Source organism: Rhea americana, unplaced genomic scaffold, assembly GCF_003343005.1.
Source record: "Rhea americana isolate MKP2758 unplaced genomic scaffold, rheAme1 scaffold_111, whole genome shotgun sequence".
NCBI lineage: Eukaryota > Metazoa > Chordata > Aves > Rheiformes > Rheidae > Rhea > Rhea americana.
The window spans coordinates 481616-507549 of record NW_028185162.1 but is presented as its reverse complement, the minus strand read 5'-3'; the positions used below and the strand labels follow the sequence as shown (position 1 = coordinate 507549).

Here is a 25934-nt window from a genome sequence, read left to right as displayed (position 1 = left end):
CGCGTGGGCGCGGAGCGTGGGCGGCGGGGCGCGCGCGCGCGCGGCCGCCTTCGGGGGCTGCTGCGGGGAAGGGGCAGGGATGCTGCGGGGAAGGGGCAGGGATGCTGCGAGGTGCCGGCGCCCCTTCCGCCAGCGCCGCCGCTCGGGAAGCGCCCGGCCGCCACCTGCCCCGGCCGCAGCCCGGCGAGAGGCGGCTTGTCCGCGGCGCGGGGGGCTCGAGGCTCCCCCGCTCGTCGAGGGGCCAGCGCGGGTCCCCGAGGCTGCCGAGGCGGCTGGGCAGAGCGGACGGTTTTTGGGGCGTGCGCGGGGAGGAAAGCCCAGCGCCTCCAGCCCGGCGGAGGGAAAGTTCCCCCCCGCCCCTGCCCCGGCCCCCGGGAGCTGAGCGCCCTTGCAGCGCGGAGGGATGGTGGTGGGCTTATCCAGGATAAGCTATAAATCAGAGTGATCCTATTATTGTGTCTYGCGCTGGAGCGAGACTCGTACCCGGCGGCGCCTCTCGTCGGAAGTCGGAGCGCTGCGGGTAATCCCGGGCGCTCGCGGCGRGTGCCCGGCAGGCCTTGGCCAAAGTGGTTTTGGGGGCGTTCGTCTGGGGTGGGATGGCAGGAGGGACACGTACTGCCAGGAACTGACCCCCGAATCCGCTGGCCAAGCTGCGTGTTACGGGCAGGGCGCCTGCGGAGGGCTGCCTGGGTATCGTGGGCGTTTCTTCCGACYGCTGCGACCTCCTGCACGGCTCCGGGTAAGTTGCTCTGCCTCCTYCTGCCTTTTCTGCCCGCCGTCTCCCCTGCCCGTTTGGCGTGCAAGCTCCAGGACATACGGGCTGTCTCTCAGGATGTCTATATGGAGCCTGGCGTAATGGGATCCCTGATCTTCGAGGTATCTAGTCACCRTACCACTTCTGACAGATGAGCTGCATGCAAATGCTCTAGCTGGAGAGTAATCCTGCAGGCGTGAGCACCTTTAGTTTAGTCGGAGCCAGGTCCTTGGGCCCTTTCCTGGTGTGGCTGGGCCAGTTTYGTTAGCTTGCAGAATTTCCTAGTCCTGGGTAAATCACTGCAGTGCTGGCTCCAGAATTAGAAAGTGGTGCAGAAACTCCCGTTTTCGGCTCAGACCTTGATGGCTGCCGAGGAGGCTCCTCAGAAGCGCAGAGGGCGGTAAAAGACAGGGCCCCGGCCACGCTCTCCCGCGCCCCGCTGGGCCGCTTCGTGCCACGAGCCCCAGCGGGTTCGGGCAGGGGAACCCCAGCTCYCCCTTGCCCCGCGGCCAAAGCACGAGGCCCCGCGCGGCCACCYCGGCTGCGGGAGCTGCAGCCGGGACCACGTCAAACACCTGCTGCGGTGGTGGGATAACGCTGACCTTTCGCAAACTTTTGGCTGCGGCAGCGCATCCCTCGTGCCGCCCCAGATCGCGGCTGCGAGAGATCGGGAACTGGGGAGTCACCATCTGCTCTGGCCTCGTTGGGGCTGCTCATGTACAAAGTTGTGCCTGCCTGTTGGCCTGGTGTTTGCAGCCTGGTTTTTTGCTATGTTGCTGATTTATCACCGCATCCTTGCCTCTGCCTGGCATYTGAGTTGGCGTTTCCTCCGAACGCCGTGTTTTCTGCATGAAGCGTGTCTGGGCCGCGGTGCTACCAGCTGTGAGGGAGGTTTTCCTTGGGCGTCTGTCCGTGTGGAGACGCTCAGGCTCGTGGGGTGGGCGCGTCTGGGCTCTGCGGGGTTTCTCCTGTATTGCTGAGCCGGGAGTAGGGGCTGGTTAGCGGATGAAACGGCAAAGTTTGCTTGGGCTCCGTGGGCTGGTGGCTCCCAGCCCTTTCCATCGTGGGGTCTTTGCCCACATAGCAAAATCAAAAGGGTGACTGAAAAAGTGCTTAGCCTCGTGGAAATCCTCCTGTGTCTGGCACGCTGGCTCCTGTCAGTGGATATTCTTATGTCCTTCAAGTTGCTTTTGGCACTGGCGTGAAGTCGATTCCGATTCCCAAGCCGTTATTTGCTGTTTTTTGGGTTCCTACCAAGCCAGTTTGATATCATGGAAAACGGTGCCCCTGGAAATGTTGGGTAAGGAGAAGCAGATCTTCCCACCTCAACCCGAGCCTGTTTGTGGGGAGAGGGAGAAAATGTTTTCAGAGGTTGAATCGGATGCCGTCTCCAGAGCATGTCTCTCTAGGAAATGTGCCTGGGTCCCCACGGAGGCCGGGATGCAGTGCGCTCATCGATGCACTCCCTGTCCACGCGTTGTCACCTGCCTCCTTCCAAGCTGCCTGTTGCTTTTGAGGTTATTTAGGGAAAGCATTCCTGTGTTTTTGCTGCTACTTCCACTTCTAGCTCTGCTGCTGTCCCCTGTGCCTGGGATCAGAGGCTCCAGTGTCCCTGACTTGTTTTGGTTTGCTGATGAAAAGCCAGGAGAGGAGGGAAAGAACCTGCTTGGGAACATATTTAGCAACTTGCCCTACAAGCCCGATGCCAGAGGGGGTTTGTCCTTGCTCGCCGTGATGGGTATCCCGGGAGCTTTGCGCAGGAGATGCGAGATCCTTGCAAAGGCAGTGAGATGACCCCTGCGCCAGCGCACAACCCAGAGCCTGGGACGCCGTGATGGGGCATCTTGCTCCTCGCGCGGCGGGGGTCGCTCGCCACGCGGGCGGCATGGCCGCGTGCGCCCGCAGCCGCGCTCTCGCCATCCCAACGTTGCTAGCTTTCGTGCGCCACTCGTGCTCTGAGAATTTATGGAGCCGGCTGCTTATCCTTGAAAGCATCCCATATATGTAGCATATGTAGTTAAATCTCTTCAAAAGGATTGGTGAGGGGGAATACTATTTAAGCTAATCCTTCTTCAGCCTGCAACCTCATCTGATCCCTCCAGCGGCACTGCCAATTTGGCGGACTTTGCCAAGTGCCAGCCTTGCCAGGGCACCCGTGGGTGCGTGGCACTGTGGCGGGTGCTGCCTGGCATTTGGCAGGCAGAGGAAGGAGGTGCCTCGTCCGAGCCAGAGCCCATTTTGGGAACGGAGATTTGCTTGGCACTGTGTTTAAAAGACTAATGCAGTTCCTAAGTCTTGAAACTTGCTGGCTGAAACAGCGAGAAGCGTGTCAGATTTGAAACTCTGCCCTTTTCCCTGCACGGACGGGACGGCTCTGGCTGTCCTGAGCTGGCACCTGCATGAGATGCATCAAGCAACGCTGCATTTAAATCAAGGAAAAACCAAAATAGTGGTTTAAATAATCTTTTGTGGTGGAAGCTAATGGGAGATTCCCATATGCTGTTCCCACAGGAAATAGCTAAGATTTTTTTAGGCAATTATCGATGCAGTGTACTTCCTTTGGGAATTTCATCAGCTGCACCCAGGCGGCTCTGCTCCGGGCTCGGTGCTGCCGTGAAGGGACTTTGTCCAAGTGGCCCGGCCTTGTTTTCTGTAACCCTCCACAGGTTTGACCTTTAGTGTTGGGATGAATTTTGGTGCTAGTAACCTCTGAGTTGGAAAGCAGAGGCTATGTATTTCTTCTGTTGGAATGCAGTTTCTGAATACAGGTACCACTTGGAAGTGCTCTTGCAAGTGGCTGCTTTCAAGAAAAAGGAAGCTTTTTCCTGGGGGTCTGCTACCCTGTGCTGGCTAGGACAGCAGAGCTTAGGTGTAAGGTGGTGGCTGATGGCTCTRGGGGGAGGCTGAGTGGGCAGTGCTGCTGCTCTCATTGCAGGCTCGGGATGATCTGCCATGGATGTTTTTGTGTGGCACCTTGTCTGCAAAGCRAAGGAGCTTCCTAAGGCTTCAAGGTGAATTTGGGCTTCTGCTGAAGGCCCTCAGAAGGTGATAGGTTTTTGCAGAAAAGAGGAGGGTTTCCCAGAGACGTTTCTTTATCCAGCRGAAGTTGTAGCCTTTCACTTTACAGTGCTGCTGCTTTTTTTAATTTCTCAAAACGTTTTCTTTAAAAAGAGGTCAGGAGCCCTTGGTATGGTAAAAACCTGCAGGAGACTCTGGGTTTCAAAGTGATGGCCACAATGGAAGTGATTCAGATGGACTTTATAGATTGTGGGTTTGGGGTTTTTTGCTGTTTGTTTTTAGCGAGGATACAGGATCCAGCTTAATGGTTTCTTCTGCGTTACTTAACACAACCTGATTCATTCATTTTGTTTCTAGTCCAAAAGAAAAATTTAGAGCGCTTTCACGTAGGCTGCGGATGCTGTGGAAGCTCTGTTTTATTGGGTGGCTGAGGTTCCCGTCTCCCTTCCCACATGAGACTTGGTCTGAAGCCAGTGTCTGATAGAGACGTACCCCTCCGGCTGGGGGGCCTTGATCAGCCGGGTGCTGAGACATCTGCCAAGATTGGAGCATATGGTCGAGGACTGATCGCGTGGGACTTCTGGTGTGTGGGAAGGTGGGCAGCTGTCTAAGAATGTCTTGAAAAGCAGCTTATACTTCATCAGCTGCGGCAGTCTTCTATCCTTGTGTGATACAGATGAAAATATCTACTGCTTTTTGTTTCCAGAGCAGTCTTAGTTCAAGGAGTCGTCAAATGCTACTTCTTAAACGCTTTGGCAGTGATTTTTGGATGGATTGCTCCTACTCCATCAATAAGGCTTTCCCCGTAGGTAAAATGTTATCAAGAAAGTGCTCAGTACAAGAATCTCCTCCTTAAAAGCAGATTGCACCTTGGTGGGATTTATATTTATATATACAAACAGCTTCTGTCTGAACTTTGTGGCTTTGTGCTGCTTTGTCTCTGCTCAGTGCTATTATGACTGCGTTAAGAAAAGAATTAACTTCAGCTAGATGAATAGGAGACCAACAAACACAATTGCTCTGCCTTTGCAGATTCACAAAGATATAATCATCCTTTGCCAGGACTTTCTCCCTCAAAGCTAATCTCCACCTTTCACTGGAATTATGAGGTTGCTCTGTCTTCATTTTCCCTAAATCTGCAACATCAGAAGGAGAAAATACCTACTTGGAGACTAATGCAAACCTGGAAGGGACTGACTGGATTCTAAAAATATGTAGTCCAGAGCCCATCTGCAAGTCGTGGTCTCCTGATGCTCCCAGGAACTCTTTAACCGTTTAGCCTAGAAGCTTGAAAGGGACAAAATCAGCTAACTTGTCTGTCCCTTGCAAGTAAAAGGCTCACAGTGGATACCAAAAACTGTTAAAGATCTGCTCCCGTAGGTATGTTAAAGAATAAAACCAAGAAGTTTTGAAGGTGCTTTGGGGCATAAATCAGTCTGATGACGAAAGCRATGGGAAAACCTGTGGGCAGGACATTTCATAACTCTTTTTGAGTGTTTCTTGCACTTTCTTGTGACGCGTGAGGGTGCTGGTTGCTGTCAGATATTATACATCCTACTTAGCGGCRTGGTTTTGATGTTCCTTAAGGAAAAAATCTTCCTGCTTTGATGCGTGAAAGAGGTTGGAGGGCCTTGCACAGTTCCCAGAGACATGATGTGGCTGGATCATAAGAATAACTAGGCATTTTAGGGTGTAATTTGAAGGGGTAGCTGAGAATGCCCTTTAAATGAGGAAAAGATGTTTTGTAGACAGATTTCTTTTCACCTCCTTCTTATGGGGAAGTRTGACTGACCTCTCTAGCTGAGAGAGGGAATGAGTGGATGGGATTACATCCGTTGATAGCGTCACTCGAAAAATGGATGATCAGGGAGGACTGTGCTTCCTTCTTCCCTCACCTGCACATAGTGACTGCAAAGAATAATGACYTGAGTGATGAAGAGCTGCCATCAAGATTTTCCACTAAAAAGAAGAGAAAATCAAAATACTCAAAGCTTTCCCTCTACTAATCGTTTTCCACTTGTATGCAAATGTAAGAAACCTGTAGCATGCAGGCRTTTACCCTCCTGCACATGGCAGCCAGGGCAGTCCCAGACGTTAACCAACATCTGCTTCTCACTGATGGTTAAAAGAATTTAAAGATGGTCTGTTTGGTGTAAGAAAAACTCAYGATGGGTGGAGAGAATGTCAGAAGGAACAATATAGCCTTGGGAAACTARAATCATGGCAGTGGATAAGAAAGACTTCCCTGATTTTGTTACGGTTGCAGTGGGAAAACATAGCTTGCCCGTCCTTAAAGGATGAAGTGAGGGATAGAGATTGCTCTGTGCCTGTGTTTCAGAAAAGCTTGCTTTTTGTTTTTACCTCTGGCTGCATTTACTTGCCAGCATCCCCTAGGAAACCACCTACTGCATTGGATTTTTTTTGTATTATGTGACCTTGCTCATGTGGAGGAGACATCTTGTGACAGTGAGCACTTGGTTGCTTGTCTGTTGTCTCAAATCCAGTCCCAATGGTATAAAAGGGGATGCCCTAGGTGGAGCAGGAAAGGGTCTAGGTGGTTTGTGCAGCCCATACGTGGAATGGAGATGTTTCTAGGAGAGGCCGGAGGTGGGCAGCGTCTGGGCAGCAGAGGGAATATTGACCCCAGCGCAGTGAYGAGCACATGAAAGAGGCAAACCTAGTATTGCTTCTAATGAATGGTTTTGAAATTAAGCCCAGCCACTTATAAAGGCCCTGTACACAGTTCAAAGTATGCAAGGGTTCTGCACTTGGGAACTTCTGAAGCTTTCAGGAGCCAAGAGCGCTCGTGACACATAGCATTGATGACTGCACCTAGGAGCAGCCATTCCCACCCACTCACATACCAGTGCTGGTAATTCAGGCTTCTGGAGCAGTGCATTCATCCCTAGCCCTGCAAAGGACGTGATCTGACGCTACGAGCGGGCATGGAGAGCCTCCAGGATGTCCACAGATTTGGGATGAGGCCTGAAATGAGCTTCTCTGCTGCCTACTCCTATCCCCATTCCAATGCGGAGACTGGAGAGGGAAATGCATTGTAATGCAAATATTTTGTAAACTAATTTTTCTGTTCAGATGCTGTTGCATTGACCTTGCCAAAATGGACTCCGGAAGGGGCGTTGATGGTTTACTTTTGAAGGCTRGACTGTGTTTTGGTGTTGAGTCCTTCGGGATGGTGATTTAGACCTATGCATGCTGCTCTATGCAGGATGTGGCTCCCTGGCCAGGTGCTCTGAGCAGGGTCACTGTGGTGCTGAGGTCACCGCTGGGTCCATGGCACTTCATTTTTTGGACTTATTTTAGACTCCTCTTAAAGTAATGCTCCTCTTACGTATGTTGTCGTAGAGTATGAGGCAGAGATGGGAAAATTTGTAGGAAAGGAAGGATTATGTCTCCCTATCTAATTAGAAATGATAATGAGGCCCCTTCTATGCAGAGCTCTTCCCGAGCTWGGGAAATGATTAAGTACGTGGGAATTATCTTTATTATTTGTATTGCGTTAGTATTGGGTAGAACCGGTCCTAGGCTAGAACCTTGTTGTGCCAAGTGCTGCACAAACAGCAAAAGATGATCTTTGGCCAGMAGGTCAAGAGGCCTATGGTGCGTCCTGAGCCAATTTAACAGGGAGCTGAACACCGTGTCCRTAGCATGGCCTTTGTGGCTACTGGAGCTCTTTCTTCAGCATTTTGAAGATTTGCAATCGCCCTCCTTAACTGCCATGTCTTTGGTGCATACAAGTCATGTGGGTTTTTAAGGTATATAAAACATAAGTGTATTAATGTTACCTCTGAAATTCTTATTTATATTTCTATAGGCCCTTGTCTTTGTTGGCAACTGGGCTGTTGAAGCCCAGGAGTTGGCTTCTATCTTCAGGCACTACCTCTCCTCTTTATTGTTACAGGAATACAATAAAACAATCTTGTTAGGTAAATATAATGATGTTACAATACACCATCTGCTGAGTGCAGAGTTATTACTTGTGCATAGAGTGATAGTAACTAGCTTACTGCACAATTTTGCAGTTACTCTTGCCAGCGAAGAGGAGCTAAACCCCGGATGTAGGGCTGGAGGAAACATCATCCAATTCTCGCCGTGCGCGTTCTAGTACAAACAAGAGTTGGCTTTATAGTCAAAAGGAGACAGGATTTTTCTAATAAGCTCCTTTCTTTTCACCAGACCAGGGATATGCTTGGAAGCTGCTTCTGGTTTTCTGGTTTACAAGGTTTCCATCATGGTTGGCTGGAAGCAGCCATCTCCCCTCTTGCAGCTGGAGCAGTGGCCAAGGCAAACGTGTCACCGTGTGAAGGATCAGGGCAGGGATTTGGTTCACTCCAGTTGGCTACTTGCTTTGGGAGCAAGACTGATATTTCATTAGGGTCGTCAGCAAGTACCTCAGAAATGGAGTGAGCCTGCGTAATAGAGTCCAAGTTTCCTGAGCCAAAGAGCTCCAGTTTGGCTACAGGGATTTGATGACCCAAACTCTTTGGAGCAGCTGTATCTCCAAGGCCTGTTGAAGACCTGCAGCTCTGGCTGAAGTACGACCTGCTCTGGCATTCTTGGGTGTGTGTGGGCCCATCGAAGAGCGGGCTCTTCAAGTGACTGCAGATACGCAGCTCTGCTGTAACCACAAGGTCACGCTTCCTCCCACGCAGCTCCTGTTTGGTCCTGGACCTCCTGTTATGTAACATTCGCTCTTTAACAAGTGCTGTTCATCGCCTTTTTTYGGTCCCTCTCTCCTTGAAAGCTGCTCGTGGGGGCAGGCGGTCTGCTGAGGATGGGAGCAGATGGAGGACGATGCTGCGCGGCAGCCAGCGGGCCCCGGCGGGAGCCCTTGGGCGATGGCTGGGAGGAAGGAGGATCCCAGTCGCGGAGATCCRTGAGGAACTCTGCTCGTTCAGCTGGGCTTTGGGGCCTTAAATGAGCATCCTGGTTGGGGTTGAGGTTCTTCACCGTGCAAAATGCAGGCAGGGCTGTGGGTGGGAGGGGACGAGCCGGCCTTTGCTGTGGGTTTTCCCGCCGGCGAGGTGGGGAGCGGGCCGAGCAGCCCGTCCCCTGCCAGCGCGCGAGCTGGCTGGGCGCCGTTGCGCGCTCCGACGGTTTATTGTGTCGCGCTTTGTGTGTTTCTTTTTTAAATACCTCGCTTGGGAGAAGAGCATGCCAAACATCTGAAATCCTGATGAAACAACACGGTTAAAACCAAGCGGCCCGTGTGCTGTTAATACAAAGCTGCAGCGAGAGCAGGAGGCGGGCGACCTTTAACAAGACATTAAACATTTATTAAAACCATTAGAATTAGTGTCAGGTTGTACCTATTTATTTATTTTAAAGCCACTTTGGCGAGTGCGGAAAAGGCGAGTGCGTTGAATACCTCCATCCCCCTCGCTCCTCCTGCCCGGGTGGGGGGACCCGCAGGTCCTTGCCGCGGCGGGAGCTGGGCCATGCGGCTGCGCTCCTGCCCGCGCGGGCAGCCGGGGCTCCCGTCCCGCTGGAGGCGAGTGGCAGGAAAATAAAAAGCGTGGTGGAAACAGCGTTTCGTTTTCCTGGAGTTCGTGCTCCTTGAAAATCCCAAGGGGCTTCCCAGGGATTTGAATGCCTGTTGGTTGGACTGATTAGTTTTCCCACCTGCCCAAAGGTATTTTCTCTGTGGGGGCAGAAGATGGGATGATTCCTTGGCCTGTGGGTGAGCTGCCAGCTTCTCCTTCGTGGTGGCTCGCTGCACGCGGTGCTCTCCTTCAGGTTTTCCAAAGCTGCTGCTCCAAGGATTATGCGCTCTCTTGAAAAACGTCTTTGTTTTCTGATGTTTGCCATCGTAATTTATGTACGATGCCGCTGCTTGTTGAAAAACAAGGGCTTTATCTCTGTGGGAATTACACCTGCATAAATACAGCCGTATCAATGGATACGTGCGCGAGGTGCTCCGCGATAAAAGCCGGCTTCTGCGCCGTGGCAGCGCGACCAAAGTTTACGCTAGCTACCGGCTAGAGCAAAGATTCCCTCTGCTCCGCACCTTGTAGCRCGCAAATCCCCTGATCTTTAAATGCTCTTTGAAAGCCGGCTGGTTGTTCTGTTGCCTCGTTGCTGTTAAATTTTCTTTCTTGTCATCTCTTAAGATCACAGATGCTGTTATTTCTGCTGTTGGAATATCTTTTTTATTCCTGCTTGATTTTTTTTTTTTTTTTTGGTGTGTGTGCGTGCAAAATACGTGTTTCCTAGCTTGGCGACCTTCTGGCACGCTGCAAAAGATCTCAGCTGATGGTGCCTTTGGAGGGAGCTGAGAATATGCTTCCCGTAATGCTGGAAGGGCTGGAGGGAGTTTCTGTAGGTGGCTGGCTGGCAGCCGTGTTCTTGTAGAAATGACTATTTTTAATGCAGCTGGGATTTTACTGTGTTGCCATTGATGTAGGAGAGCACGTAGGCCTCCTTTATTATTTTAAATCTAATAATTAAAAATAACACGGAGGTTGTCTCGGCGTTAGATCCCGGCTGTTTTGATGCGGTGGCGGCAGGCYGGGCCGTCGAGGCTCCGCGGTGGGCACGGTTTTTCCGAGGCGCTTTCACGCTTTAATCGACTTTCTTCCCAAGCGCTCGGCCTGGCTGCCGGAGCTGCAGGGGCGCCCGTGGGTGCCGAGGCCGCCCGCCGCCGGCAAGGGGACCCCGCTGCCCGGCGCGCCGTGGGAAAGGCGCTGGCGCGGGCCAGCTGGCTTGGTGCTGCGTTTGCAGCTCTGCCACGGAGCCGGGCAGCATCGTTTTTTTTTGTTTGTTTGTTTTTTGGGTTTTTTTTTTAAGGCAGGGAAGCTGGTGCCTTGGTAGCTGCTTAGTAGAGGAGGAGCGCGGATGCCTGCCAGCAGCCGGAGCAAGCCCTTCGGAGGCGTTAGAGGTGGTGGAAGGGAGAAACCAGAAGAACGGGGGAGGAAATGGCTTCTGCCGGGCCGGCGCAGCGAGCCCAAGGGCGTGCATGGCGGGTGCTTTTTCCCTCCCGGCGTCTGCGCCGGTTGAGGGATGACGAGCGTTTCCCTGAGTGCTGCCTCCCCCTCGGCTCCCGGCTTCCTCGCCTCGGGCCCCGGCACCCCACGCCGCTGAAACCGCAGCCCCACGCCGACGGTGCCCCGGGCAGGAGCCGGCGTTTTGGAGGGCGCCCGCGCGGCGGGTGCTGCGGGAGGATCCGGGTGCCGGGGGGGGCTTCCTCCTCCTCCTCCTCCTCCTCCTCCTCCTCCCTCCGTGTCCGCTCGGCCGAGGTTATCCCTCGCTCGAGGGGAAGGACGGCTGGGCGGCCGTGGTGTGTCTGTAGCCCTGTGTGTGCTCCTAGCCTAGAAACTGTTCGCTGTGTCTATGCAGAACCTTACGGCAAATGCAGTTCTTAAACTGATGCGCTGTGGGTTTGCAGAGAGGTTTTCTTTTCCTTTCCTTTTCTTTTTTTTTTTTTTTTAATCTTTCTCCTCCTCACTAACCTGCTTTTAGCTGTGATGTTACAAAAGGCATTTAAGCCCAGAGCGTTCGTTCTTGGTATTGATTTTGCTTTCTGCTTGAATCTCACTTTATTGCCCTTGGTACTCTCAGTATGTGAAAAGAGAACCGGGAGGGCTGGATCGACTCTGGAAGAGTTTCGTGTTACTGACGGAGAGACGTTGGACGTAGGGGTTGAGGGGAAAAAATTCTCGGGGTATTGCTGTTCAGAGCCACCTCTGTTCCTTGCTGCAGCCTGGAATGGAGCCGTGGTGGTGTAAGGAGATAATGGAGGCAAGGTTCGGGGGAACACCTTCACGTAGGCGTGCTGATGTCCTCAGAAAACCGCGTGTCTCCTTGCGTGCCCAGGAGCTTCAGCCCCCCACCTTTTCTGTCGGTGTATCTGATCAAAAACCATTAAGCCTCCTGACAAAACTTGCCCCGTTGCTCTTTTTGCTTGATGTTGGGAAGTTAAGATGAGAGAAGAGACTTTTCCCTTCTCAAAGACCCAGGCACATCAGGACTGGAGAGGACCAGCAGCACCTTTGGCAAAATCTTCAGAGGAGCTTGTGTCTTCCTGGAAAACCCAGCAACTCCTCTTRGTTTCTAAACAGGAATTCAGCTCCAGTACAGTGTGGGGACCTTATTTTTTCCTATTTTGCACTGGAGGGAAGGAGTGCTTCTTGTATTTTGGTCCAGGTGTCACTACCTGCATATGCCCTGCTCCTACTGTTGTGGTGGCTTCAGGCGCAGAACGTAATGGTGCAAGGTTGTATTCAGGCGTCAGTGCTTGCAAAATGCAGGAGCAAACTGTTATCTCTGTAGCGGAGGGGAGAAGGGGAGGTCAACCTCTGTTCTGTAAGAGCACAAGGTAGGAGAGGCTGCGGTGGCCTTTTCTTGGCTCTGGACTCCAGGCACTCTCTGTAGTGCCTTGGAGTCCTAGGTRGCCAGCTGGCAAGTTCCTGCTGCAAAAAACTTCTTCTCTGAGTGGGTAAGGTGGCTAAGCGTAGTAGATTAATGTCAACGAAAGCAATTGTAGCCTAATTACTGTAGAAGRCATTTCTTGCGGTTTCTCGAGGTTTCGGCGGGAGCCCCGTGGGGCTGCGATGCTGCAGGTCTCCAGCACCCTTGCCTTCGCCCCAGCAGGAATTGGCAGGGCTCTTTCTCCCCTCTGTTTTGGCTCGTGTCTGACACTTTAGTTTGGACTGGATTCATCTCCAGGCCCCTTGGGGATTCCTGTCCCTCCTGCCCTTCCCTGCTCGCAGCCGGCGCAGTTTGTACGGGGAGCCTGGTTTTCCCCTGCACGTGCTCCGTCCCGGCTGGGTGCAAGACGGCGTTTTGCCTCCGACAAGGCTTTTGCACTGCTGCCCGCCACCGCTGGAGCCCCGGGGGCTGCYGCACCGGAGATTTTGCAGAGGACGAGGTATTGCAGCAGAGCACATGAAATAAACGCCTAGTTCAATATTTACTTTAACATTATAAAGTAGCGTCATGTTTACCCACTCTGCGGCTGTGCGCAGTGTGTGAAGAGCTTAGCGGAGAGCTCTCCAGCTTCCCCGGCGCGGCTCCCCAAGGCGCTCGCTCGGCTCCGCGGGCGCGCGGCAGCGTTGCTCGCTGGCGGGGGGCTCGCTCGGATTCCCTGATTGCTTACAARCCATTTCAGGGGAACTGATTACGAAGGCAGTCCGCGGTCTTAGGCTACGTAGATCCCGACATGAATGGTTGGATCGCTGCGGAGCGGGGATGGGTGCAGGTGAACATGGTGCGCTCCGTCCTTCCCTCGGAAGCAAGAAGGAGTTAAGGTGCTTCTGACGTTTGGGTGATCTTGGATTTGCACGGATGGAGATGGGCACCTTCGGGCGGGCTCGTGCCATCCTCGAAGGCAGGACCGAGGGCGTCCTGGGAGCAGGACCACGGTGCCTGGCGCCGTCTGTAACGTCCGGCCGTGGCGRCTGAGCCGCCGTTCCCTGCCCGGGCCCTGCACCCCGGGGAGGCTGGCCCTTTGCGACGCCACCTCTGTTTTCGCCGCGCTGGGTGCTGCACCTCCTGATTAAAACTCTTCCGTTGCTGCTTGAAAGGAAACCGTGCCACGAGGCAGGTTTGCTTTGCAGGATTAAAAGCAAATAAATATTTATACGATATGCAAAGCGGGCTCGATAAGATATGCATATCATTGCGAATTTGAAGTGGTTTAGTTTTGGGTGCAAGATTAAGGGGTATGTGWGTCGGTGCATTATATAGCTTTAAAGAGATGCTTTTTCTCCTTCTGTGCAAAAATAGAAATGGACAGGAGAAAAACAGTCTTTGCGTCTTGAACCGCTCTGGTGTAAGGTTTCCTGATCTCCATGCTTCCCCGTATCTTTAACTGCAGGGATGGAAAAAAGCCAGGGGGAGAGGGCAGTGCGGGTTGCGTCTCGTATGCAAATATAATGCTGGCCCCGTTCCTAATATTCAGTGTGTTTACGCGTAAATGCAAACAACTGTTGACTTAGTTTCAACAGATAATGTGTTCCGTAACGCAACGGCAGTTGGAGTTAATCGGGAGTCCAGCGTGGGCTCCGCGTCTCCGCAGGGCCCGCGGCTCGGATCGAGGCCCCCTCTGCTCCGGCGGCGGCTTTCGCCCCCCGCCGCGCCGCCGTGCTCCTCGTCCTGCGGCGTGTGCCGGCCCGGCCAGGCCCCCCGGGAGCCCCGGTGCTGCACGGATGTCGGCACCTCTGCCCAGGCGCCGCCGCCACCGAGCCCGCGGGAGCTGTTCTCTCCGCAGCGCTGTGCTGCCGCGTTTAATAGCCGAGATCAATCCCGGCACCCGGAAGAGGGAGCAAGCTGAACCGGGCGAGCAGCTGCTCTTCCCCCTGCTCCGGCGCTCCGCTCCCCGCCGTGCTTTTTGTCGGGACGGTGCTGGGCTTTGCMTCGCCTTCCCCGGGCTCCCTTTGCGTGGTGGCCTCCGAGGCCAAGGGGCTCTTGCCGATCGCTTCCGTGGGCTTTGCGTTGATGGGAAGCCTGAGTGGGGCTTGCACGCGGGTCCGCGTGGTGCCTGCATGGGGCGGGAGGTCTGCCACCTTGGGAAAAGCCACCTCTGTTCCTTGGAGAAAGCCCYGGGGGCAGGCTCCGCCGGGAGAGCCAGGGACGAGCAGAGAAATGGAGGGGCCACGAGGTGCCCGCTGACGAGGGCCCGCAGCCCGTGCCGTGACGGCGGCCCAGCCTGGGCCCCCCCGGCTGCGAGGTTGTGCCCATCATGGTGGTAAGCAGCGCTCCAGGGTTTCCCCATACACGGGGGTAGATGTTCACCTCAGAGGTAGCCGGCCGGCACCGCTTGCGCGGGACAGAGAGGTGTGGAGGCTTCGCACCAAGGTTAAACAGCCAACAGTGGAGAGGACTTTGCCCTGTTGGAGGAGCTGTTCTTGTGATCTGAGCRTGAAGGTGTCAAGAGACATGTTAAAGAGGAGGAGAAGAGAAATTCTGGCCCAGGCAATCAGTTTCTAGCCTCAGCATCACTGTGTCCCATGRGGCCAGGAGAGAGGACACAGCAATCTTCTGGTCACCTTGCCGTGGTGACTTTGAGCAGAAGCATCTGGGAGAGGCCCTGACTCTATTTTAGGGCCAAATCCTCACYGCCTCTGTCCAAGGACGTGGGGCAGCCCTTGCAATGGTACCCACAGGTCTGCCGAGATATGAGCACGGACTGCAAACCTTTGAGTCACAGTTTAAATCTCCAGCTATCAAAGCAACCTACTGGAGCCTCCGCCCTGAGATCCTTCTCCTCCCCATCCTCCACCCTGGCTCTTCCCATGGAGCGCCTCTTGCTTTCTGCTCCTTGGTGACGCCCAGAGTTGCCTGCACAAGAGCACGTCTGGGCTGGCCAGCAAGCGGGGGGCTATGGGGGCCCGTTCCTCTACCRATGGGGAGAGGTAACTACCCCAGCACCCTGCACCCAGCTTGCTGAGCGGGGACCTTGCAGGGACGTTGAGGCTCAAGAGCCTTCCTGAGTTGGGGCAGCAGCTTCTGTGTTGAAAACGGGATGTTTCCAGGAGATGCTTCAGTTTGGGGAGGGGGAGTTTTTTATGTAGTTTGCCTCAACCTGTTTGGGGCTTTTTTGCTTTTTTTTTTTTTCAGATGAGCTGTGATAAATGTTTGCATGCGAAGTGAAATCCCAGCTTCGCAGGCCCTGGCGGTGAGCTGGATGGGTGGGTGCAGCGCGGTCGCGGGCGGCTCACCCCAGCAGCTCCCGCTCCAGATGGGCAAACTGTGACTGTGTGACTGCCGTGGTTTACATTCAGTTCGAGCTTGTAAGGTTTTCYGTGTAGCCCCAAAGAGAAAAACCATTGGCTTGGAATCAGTAATTTGGAAGTGAAGTTTATGTAATCACTGTCTCTGGATGTGTGTTTGTCCCTATACGTCTGCCTGTCTGTCCGTAGTAGTTTTTAGTCTGCTGGCCAACTTCCGCCAAACCAAGCGGAGGTGTAGCGTAGCTCAAGGTATGCGGCGTATGGAAGGGTCATGACAAAACATGGCAGTGTAAAGAAGCCAAGACCCTGTTAATAGGGATGGGGGGGGAAAGTTGCAACATGAATTTAAGCCATATTAGACACCAGAGAATCTCCTTGTGAGAGCTGTGGCAACTGTCTCGTCTGAGGGGAGATCTCTGCTGCAGGTGCGTGCCTTTGTTAGGCACTGGAGAGCCCAACTGTGGGCCAGCGATCCTCAGGAAAGCACGTGTCCTTAGCATGAGTGGTCATGGAGCTGCTGTTCCTGGAGTGAAAACGTGTCTCGGCAGGGTCTGGTGTTGGGACCCCCTAGTGATGCCGGGGCCTGGAGAACTGGTGCCTTTCTCAGCCAGTGCCAAAGGCTTCTGAGCAGGCCGTGGTGTGTAATTTTAAYGAAGAGGATAATTTCTCGGTGTGGGTGGGAGCAGAGCTGCACCTCGGGCTGTTTCTGTCTGGCAGCTAGTGGTGATGCAGAGCCCTGATAAAGCYTCCATGATGGCTGGGTTTTGAATGAGAAACAGTAGATTAAGGGTTGGTGCCACATTCAGACGTTGCCCAGGACTAGGGAGAAGGAAATGGTGATCCTGGCCCGACAGGGTGTGTTGCAGGAGCCCAGGYGAGGACTTCTGTGCAGCAGGGAACGCTTGGAGCCTTCCTGGCCAAGGCGGCTSTGCCCCTGGGAGGAGTTCCCAGCGCGGGGGGGCTGGTGGTGTGGGGTGCTGGAGTTGTGGGCTGTGTCACTTTGMGTCCCTTGCAGTCACGCTGTGCTTTTAAGGGATGGGAGGTTGTGTGCGCTGGTCCAGGGTACCTGCGGATGTTCTCCAAATGCCCTGTCTCTAGCATCTGCTGCACTCCAGGGCAGGATTGGGGCTCTGGCTCATTGCAGGGGCCAGAGGAGAGGGGGCTCAGCGCGGGATCCTTCCTTTCTGAGTCCCTCTGGCTACAYGGGATTCCCATTTCTGAGGAAGCGCTGAGGTTGCAAGTGACAACGTGTGGAGCTGCACGCTCAGCGTTTGCTGCGCTCTTGTGAAGACYGCACGTGAAAGCTGTAAACGCCTTTCAGCCCGTCCTTTTGCTGCTGAGGGCTGTTCTGCAAGCGCAAAGCGTGGAGAGGTGGCCATGTAGTGGCAGAGGTTCTCCAAATGCAACCTTTCTGTTTCCTTTTGGGAGGGTAGCAGCGACCTTCCTCGAATCGGGATGCAGCGAAGCGCTGTCTGCCTGCTGGCGGTGGTGTCATAGTTCCAAAGCTTGTCTGCTATTTCTGATTATATAAGTTGGGCTGTAAAGAAAGGTCGTTGCATCTCTTCTATAATTAGGAAGTTTACTGGCCRGAGTCATGAGAACAAGCATGGCCACAGCCTGGCGGGGCTCTCGGTTGCCTGAATTAGCTATTCTTAYGCTTTCTCTCTGTCCGTTGTAGTGCCGAGGCGTTTCAGACATGGACCAGGACCCCATTGTGCTGGACACAGTAGAAGCATGGAACAAGAAGACGCTGCCAGCRCCGCTCGGCTCGCAGTCTAAATACAAGGCAAGTGCGAGGGCTGGGGTGAGCCGTGTGCCAGGGGCAGTGCAGCCAGCATCGCGGTTCCCGAGCGTCCTGGAAAGGGCAGGAAGCTCGTCGCTGAAAGGGGAAGAGTGCTGGCTCTCCAGAAGGTTGTGGGGGACCTTTTCACAGGCCGGGACCAGCTCTGTGTGKTGGTCTGCTCAGGCCTTAGCTCTGCTGCCTCTTTGCAGCCTCCCGCATTAGGCATGCGGTGCCAGCGCTCGCCCCGCAGATATTCCAGTGCAGCCTCCGCGTAGCCCTGAGCTGACTGCTAATGAATCACCGGTGGTGCGGCTGCAGCGCTCAGGGTTGCACTGAAAAGGCAGAGGGGTCCGCGCTGCAGGGCTGCTCCCCGACCCCGGCTGGCTGCTGGGAATCCCACTCTGCCTGGGGTCTGCGCTCACCTTTCTAGGCCCCCCGTTAAATAAGAGGGGGAAGAACCTCAGCAGGATTTAGGAGMTTAGTGCAAGCAAATGCTACCATGTTTAACTGCTGACTCTCCTCCTGGGCCAGCTGATATAGGTGGCTAGTGCCCAGCAGCTTGCAAAGAGCACGGAGAGCAGTGCCGACCTCCGCGAGAGTAGAAATCTAGCTAATCACGCTGGGATCTGTGCTGCAGCGTCGCCTCGATTAATAACAAGGGCCTACGGCTCAGGCTTTCAAAGTGCTGGAGGCTTTAGAGGTGCAGCCGTCGCTGCTCTGTCACGTCTGGTTTGAAGCAGCAGGAAAGCGCTTTGCTTTTATGTGTGTCCTGTGTGGTGCTGGTTACGCTGGCGGCCGTGCGTGGGGACTGCGGAGCCTCTGAGCTTGCTTTAATCCCTTTGGAAAGCTTTCTTTATCAAGCTTATTTGTGTGGAATAGAATCAGGCACCAGGTTAGTAAATAGCATGCCCTCTAACACGGGCAAGGCTCGATACTGCAACAACAATAACCAGAGAACTGAAATATTAGAGATAAAATTAAAATGTAATGAGATTAGGTAGTGGCTTTTCTATCAGAGACCTCCTTATGCAGAGATAATTACCTGGGAAGAGCAGAAAGCACGTTATTAGCAGCAGGGGCAGTGCAGCACCCCGGYGGTGGGCTGGGATCAGCACAGGAGGTACGGTGCCAGCCTGAGCCTGGGGCTTTCCCCTCCCCACTTCTAGCTGTGCTCCCTCCCTCCCTCCTATTGGTCTGGGTGCCCTGGACCTCATCTGATGAGCTCTTTTGGTGCTGTGGGGATCAGGTGTTGAGCAGGCAATGGCTGGGCTTGCATCTCCATCCGGCCCCACCAGCTGCTCGGGGAGGGCTCTGCCCGCYGGGATCCCATGGAGGGATGCTTTCCTTGAGATACTGTGCAGTTGTGGTGCRTTGTTGGCAGGTCCTGGGGATGTGGGGATGAATGGTGGGGCTGGGGAGGGTGATACCTCTCTGCAAGGACTAGGGTGTGCCATGGGCATCGCGCTTCACTCAGCAGATGCTGCTGTCTCCATGGGAAGAGAGCTGACCTGTGCAGTAGCCATCCGAGGAGAGAGGGGGGGACCAAGTCCGCTGTTAAGCGGATGAGAGGTAGGACCTCATCCTCCCGTCCACACTTAGATGTAACTTTGGTTGGCATCTGCCCATAAACAGCTGTTTTTCAAAAGAAGAGAGGTTAGCATTGAGCGTTGGAGGACTAAAACAAGGTTATGTCGGGAGGATGTTTAGGATGTAGTGCTTAGCCAAATCCAGTGCAGAGCTGCAGAGGAGAAGGATGCTGGCAAAGCGCGATCACCAAGGGGAYGCAGGAGGAAAGGGCGCTTGGCAAGATGTACAGTCAGAGAGAGCTACAACAGGGCCACCATTTCAGAGCAAAGGACCTTGCGCCCTCCTCATGGCAGCATCGAGCAGCCCCTGCAAGAGGGGGACAGGGAGAGGGACAGCTTCAGACACCCCCCTGTGCACATGAAAGTGTTCCCTGCGTTGCCACATCTCCCTCTGTTTGCTGCTGTCACCCAAGTTATATATGTCTTCTTTTTAATGCAGTGCAAAGAGACACCTTCCTCCTTTGCCCTTGCAAACAGCAAGCGCCGTTTCCTTTTCCTTTGGAACGGAGCGTCGCTGAAGCGGGGCGGTGGGCTTCCTCTGGAGGCGATGTGCAGACAGCAGAGGGGCAGGACCACATCCAGGGTCTTGGTGTTATTTTTTTTTCCATAGGAGACCTGTATTTGTTTTAACTGGCGAGGGAGTTCTTCCTTCCGGAGCMCCTGGTCCCCGCGGCGGGCTCCCTAAACCCAGGCGCCGCGCTTGCTTGTGCTCCGGCATTGTTCGGCTGGAGTCATTTGCAGCAGCAGGCCTGGGGATTTTCTCTGTTGGGAGCTTTCTAAAAAGCAACATGCCATCTGGTGCCTTTACAAAGGCACTGGCTTGATCCTCGGTAGTGTCTTTACAAGGCAAGAGGGACTCGGTGAGACCCGGAGGGAGGGGAGCCCGGCAATTCCTGCAGGAGCCTAGAAGTGGCTCCTCGGTCGTCGTCGTCCCCGCGCATCCCGAAAGCAGGTCGAGTAGGAGGGCTGGAACGGAGAGGCAAGAGGCTGTCTCCCTGTCTCCGCCTGGAGCGGACCCGGCTCGGCTCAGCCTTGCAGGTTCAGTCCGCCCCAGCCTGGCTGGGCGTGCTTGAGCAGCAAGGCTGTTGGCAAGTCCTGCATTTATTCATCTGTTACGTTCCTCTGTTACTTTAACCTTTCCTGCTGTGTTTCTTTCTTTATATRTTTGCGGTTTGGGTTCCCCCCCCCCCATTCCTTTAGAAAATTGTACAAGGCGAGGTTGGGAAGCGTTGATTTAGGTGGAAGTACCATAAGATGGGCGCAGAACTGATTGGAGAACCAGATTCAGACACTAGTTATCAATGGTTCGCCATCAAACTGGCAAGAGGTAGGCGCCGAGGGTCCAGAGAGGCCGGTCTCGGGTCCGGCACTAGTCGGTATTTTCATTAATGGCCCGGCTGATGGAAAAGAGCGCGTGCTTATAAAATCTGCAGACAACATCGAGTTGGGAGGAGCCGCGAGCCTGCTGGAAGACGAGGCTGGAATTGAGAATGATGTTGACAAATTGGAGGAACAGTCAGGACGGGGAAATAGGACACGGTTCAACAAGGAGAAGCACCCGGCGCTGCAGCGAGGCRGGAGCCGCCAGCCGAGGATGCCGACTAGCTGCTGAAGCTGCAGCCGTGCAGAAAGAGGACCTGGGGGTTAGAGCAGGGCAGGAGCTGCGCGTGAGTCAACCGCGTCAGGCTGTTGCAAAAACAGCAACCGTCCTGCTGGGATGTGCAAACAGGGCTGACGGACGGGCGCACGGAGGACCCCGCGCCGTTCGGCCAAGGGCTGCGACGAAGTGAAACCTGCTGCGCGGGTGGGAAGCGCTGTGCAGCGGCCACGTGGGAATTTTTCCAATGGGGAGAACATCCGGATTACCCCTTTATTTTTTCTTTTTATTTAATTTTTTTCCCCACCCCCCAGCCGGGGTGGGAGCTGTGTCCCGCCAGTGGTTATTTGAACGTCAGGGCGCGCTGCCGGGGTGCCGACGGATGGGACTCCCCAGGAGCCAAGGCAGAGGAATTATTTCCCTGTGGGGCTTGGGTGGACCGGAGACATCGGTCCCTCTTTAATCCAAAAGGAAGAAGAGGAAAAAGGAGGGGGAAAAATAAAAGAAGCAGCGTGCGCATGTGTAATGCAAAATTCAAGTTAGGATCCCTGTAGCTGCCCAGAAAACAAGGGGCTTTTTATGTTGGCTCTTCTGGTGCTAGGAAAGCAGGCTAGAATAAAGATTTACAGTGTTTGGGAGATTAAAGGCCCTTGTTACATTGTTCAAATACCACGAGATTAGTTTCCAAGGAGACGGATACCAGTTGCCATAGGCACCGGGGGGCCAGGAATTAGGATTGCGATTTTTTATCCTGATCACGCAAACAGTAGCTGAAGGCTGTTAAAACTCGGGCTTTAAATAACACGAGCGTTAGCTTACGTACGGAGAAACCGGCGGCTGGGGACCGTATCTCGGGTGCTCCCCCACCGCGGGGACGCGGACGGGGTCGCCGTGCCCCTCGCCCCGACGCTCTTCTGCAGCGTCGGACCGGCAGTGGGCTCCCCCCGAAACGCGGCGCCTGGGTGCCTCAAATCCCGCTCCCGGTTGCGCCCGCCTGAGCGCTGGCCCGCGCTGCCGGGCTGCTCGGGGACTGCACGCCTGCAAGGTTTTGCTATTTTTTTTTTTTTTAAGGTGCTTTAAAAATATCTGGTAGAAAACGCTGCTTTTCAGGAAGATGGGGCTAACGAAGCGCTTGCCGGTCTGTGTTTCTGCTCTGCCACGTGCCCGAAATACCCGCCGTAGGGGAGCCCCGAGAGAGGCCTGTAGCTTGGGAGGTCATTTTCCTTTGCTCTAACGCAAGGATCTTTGAGATAACCAGCAATAAATATTCCCGATCGGCGCAGGCAGCAGCGTGCAAGGAGAGGGAATTAGTCTCCTGCCGCCTCTTACTAATTTTAGTTTCCCGGGCCGCCCGGTTCTGCGAAGTGCAACCCGAGGCCGCGGCGCGGGGGCTCGCGCTGGCACCGCCCGTCTCGTTTCCCCGTTTCCCAGGAACRGCAAAGCGCCGCTTTCCCTTCGCCCCCGGAGCGACAGCCCTCCCCGGTGCTCGCCCCGCTGCCGGCCTCCGGCGCTGCCCACAGCTGCTTGCCACGCACGTCGCTCAGCGCGGCTTTTCCCCGCGAACGCTCTGATTAAGACTTGTGGCATTTGTTTTTATTATTTTTTTTTTTATTTTTATTTTTTTATTATACGAAGAGGCAGTCGCTTTCTGAGCCCGCCCGTGGCGTGGCCGCGGTGCGGAAACTCGTCCGCGTTTGCGAGCCGCGCTGCTCCGCACCGGTGGTRGAATTGCAAAAGGGGGGACGTGCCTAGCGGTCGGGCTGCCGGGAGTGCGTTTATCCGGGCGGAGAGGAGCTTCTAAAGGGCATTTGATAGTGATACAACTCTGCAGCGTAAAAAAGCACGCGGTAATTTATTTGTGTGTCGCCCAAGCTCTGGAAAGTAAAGGTAACGGAAGGATGAAATCCTACCCTCCCGATTTCCGTAGGCTGGAGGGAAAGGCTAGATTCCCGCTCTGGAAACGTCTTCCGAGTTGATCGTGTGAACCGGTTCCACCGAGCGTTTCCTCGCTGCGTTGCTGATGGCTCGGTGCAGGGCAGCGCACGCGGGCTGTGAGTCGGGGCTGCCGAGGGGCTCGTGCAAAAAATAAAATAAAATAAAATAAAATAAAAAAAGGAGAAAAGGAGCCAGCTTGGAAAGAAGCGAGGTGGAAAAATCTGCAGTCGCGGGGGCGTGCTGACGGGACGCTTGCGGATCGGAAGGTGTTTACGGACGTTTTGCAGACGTCTGGCGTTGCGGTTTATCCGCTGCGCCGCTGATGGTGACCGGGAAGGTGGAGCTCGCCGATTGCCTGCTAACGATGTGCCGTTAATCAATCGGGATCAGAGCRGTTTATTGATTTTTAATTGAAGCCCCGCGAGCTGCGCGGCTCTTCCCCGCGCATTCTGGCCGTCTGCCCCGGGAGCGCTCGGGGACCTCCTCGAGCTCTTGCGCGCCCGCCCCGCTCGCCCGGCGGAGAAGCTCTGGAGCGGGAAATCGCGCGCCTGCAAGCCGTGCCGGCCCGCCCGCGCCGGGRTGCGGGAATCGCCGCCGCTGCCGGCTCTGCAGCGGGCTGAGGACCGGAGGCTCCTCCCGGCACTTGCCTTTGGCTGCGTCCGTCATGCTTTGCCGATACCGGTGTTTGCTTAAGCGTTTAGAAAAACCGCCAGTTTACTGGCCTGTTTTACATGGTTTCCAGGGCTTTTTCCTCCAGAGACGGTGGCTGGCTGCATGCTTTGCCACTGTTGCTAGCGTGCTCGTAGGTGGGCGCCGTTTCTGCGGCTGGAGCCGGGTGCCGGGTCTCAGTCTGGCGCGTGGTGCGGTCGGTCCCCTCRGCTCCTCTTGGGGCAGCTCGTTGCAACTTTTAAAGTGTGTTTAATGATAGCCAGGGCTAATTACTTAAGTGTCCTCTAGGGTTTCTGTTATTTTTAAAAATCTCCTTTAAATACGCCTGCCTGGAGTAAAAGTTGGTTGCAAAAAAAAAATCACTGTCATCTCATCGTTAGGCGTGTTGTATTTTGGCCACAAGCGTTATGTTCCTTCTCTCTGGCCGTGCAGGACTAAGGTCTTGGTTTTACTGCTCTTATTCCAGTGTCGTAGACAGAGGAGCTGAGGCCTCCGGAAAGCAGGGACGAAGGTGGTTGCGTGCGGTACCTGACTTCCACTGATTATCAAGGATTTTGGGTCAGACAGTGTCAATGACCAAGGTGCCCAAATACCTCTTTCGATAGTACCTTCAGTGCCTAGCAGCCTAAACCTCCCTGGCAGGTCTTTTTCCTGCTCTCATGCATGCACGAAGTGGCTGTTGCCCTCCCCGGGATGGGCAAGGATCCCTTTTCCACATAGAGGTTCTGCTTTTCCAGATGTAGAGCTGTCTGGATTAGGAAATGAGCTGCTGGGGTTGGGGCTAGCTGTTTGGTTTTCTGTAGCAACCAGGGCTCACAGTGGCTGCAAAAACTTAAAAGTTGGAAATTTCCGGCACCTCTGTGTAACTGCGGACAGGGCCAGCATGATGGTGACTTCTCGCCTTCCTCCAATGTCATGAACAGTCAAAGCTCTCATTAATTTAAATCCTTGTTGAGCGTAGACGAGCTACAAGAGGCAACATGGTTTGGATTTCCACCTGTGCCTGCGTTGGACTCCTGGTTCAGGCTGCGTTTCRGCTCTGTGTGGCTGTGATGGGGCCACTTTATGCTCCCTGTGTTTCTTCCTGAACGGGCAAATGGATTTGAAAACAGGATTAGTTRTTCCTGGTACCATTTGCATGGTGCCACCAGCCAATGTGAATGCAATTCCAAGCTCCCCTGGATGCTTTGTTAACGCCCTGGATCTGGGAGTGATTTCCATGATGGTGTTACATGATGCCCAGGTCTGTATGGCATGGAGCATGAATTTGGAACATGTGGGCAGCCCTGCTGAAAGCAATCCCTTCCCTGACGGCTGCAGAGCAAACTGAGACTGTCATGATGGATGACCTTCTGCGAACGTGGGCGAAGACTATGTCCTGCTTCTGGTTGGAGATACAGAGGCTGGTGTTAATTTGGTGCAAAGTCCACTCTTTCAATTGAATTTAAGAAATGAGTCAAAATCTTTGGGAAGCAATGAGAGGGAAAATGGCAAAACGTGTTCCCTGGCTGTTCTTCCTACTTCTGTGCTTTTTCTGAAAGGCACTTTGACTCATGAGAGCGATGAGATTTGATACGTGGACACCGATCTATGAGTCATGGGTATTAAGCACGGTTGAAAAGGCTAATTGCATAACAGGCAGAGAGAAGTGGCATTTAGTAGCGACAGCGTGGCGATCCTTTTGGTGTGGTGGCAACTGCATGGGAGCGCTCCCCRGTCCCCAGCACCTAGGAAGCGAGAGCCGAATTCAGCGTCTTGGAAATCAGTAGCTTTGCCACTGGCCTCAGCCGGAGCCAGACTTGACCTTTTACTCCACCTTGCTGCACATCACAAGTTCAAACAAACCCTTTGCCAATAACGTTTCCGTTCTTGCTGGGGCAGGGCCGCTCGTCTCTGTTTTGTCGCTGCTTGCTGAAGTCGCTGGTTTAGAGGACGAGTTAGAAGATATGCTCATTGCCTGGCTCAGTGTCTTCGCCCGCCTGAGCTCTCGGAGGTTTTAGGTCTGGGCCTCCGGAGGTTGGCGAGCTCAGGGCATCAGGTACTTCCCTCTGAAATATTTTTAAGTGGTCTGGTGTCATCTTTGGATTAGCATTATGGAAGATACTTAATGCAGTGGAAATTGCCAGGGTTGCATTTTGAAGATACAGTAGAAGCCCAGGGAAAAAGAACAGTCAGTCAGTTCAGTTTAAAACCAGTGTTGTTTAAAAAAAAAAACCCTCTACTTACGTTGTATAAGAAGAAGCCAGTCTAGAATTTCCTTGGTCCCCCCTGAGCCTTCAGCTGTTTTTATCTCCGCATGTGCAGGTATTTACAGATATGTGGTATGTACACATCTGTTCTAGGTTCTTGTGGGGACCCAAACTTCTCCCAGTCTTTAATGGGTTTAGCCACGTGTAATTTCTATAAAGAGGTTACGTACTTTTTTCTGGTGGAAAGCCTGGCTCAGAGAAGCTGAAGGATGTGCCCAAGAGCACACAGGGAGTCTATGGCATGRTGAGAAGTTGAGCCATGGTGTACGAGTCCTAGGCTGGCGCCCAAAGGAGGGCCCAGGAGGGTTTGATAAACTGAATTTTTGGTCGTACATTAAATAATGCCTTCCTCCTTGCAGATGTTRAAGTAGTGTGGGGCGGACAAGGACTAAGCATGCTGTCAGTGAGGTCTTGAAACCTGTGGTCGGTCCACCAACGTCTGCAGAGATGCATGTGCATGCTGAGAGATGTGGCAGGTTGCCGGTCTGCCTGGTGCTGCTCTGAGCACGCTTTATGGGAGGGTGGCAAAACCAGCTCTGCTTAAAAATAAAGTATTGTTTCTGGTTGTGGAGGAGAGCTGGAAATAACTCTGAGGTTTAAAAAGAAGAAGAGCAAAAAGAAGGTGAATAGAAGAGTCCTTCAGGCTTTAAGTCAAT

General features: G+C 54.0%; 1 protein-coding gene across 5 annotated transcripts in view; it reads left to right on the top strand.

The window, feature by feature from the left end:
• The first annotated feature begins 726 nt into the window (after window positions 1-726).
• GTF2IRD1 (GTF2I repeat domain containing 1) overlaps window positions 727-25934 on the top strand; it is an 88975-nt gene continuing 63767 nt past the window's right edge. For 4 of the 5 annotated variants that reach the window (XM_085314945.1, XM_085314928.1, XM_085314937.1 and 1 more), the window contains exon 1: window positions 17143-17245. In XM_085314945.1, the coding sequence (XP_085171071.1) occupies window positions 17156-17245 (90 nt within the window). In that variant the 5' untranslated portion in view covers window positions 17143-17155. Of the gene's footprint in view, window positions 740-17137; window positions 17246-25934 lie in introns of those variants that run through there. The other variant, XM_085314953.1, reaches the window with a different exon arrangement.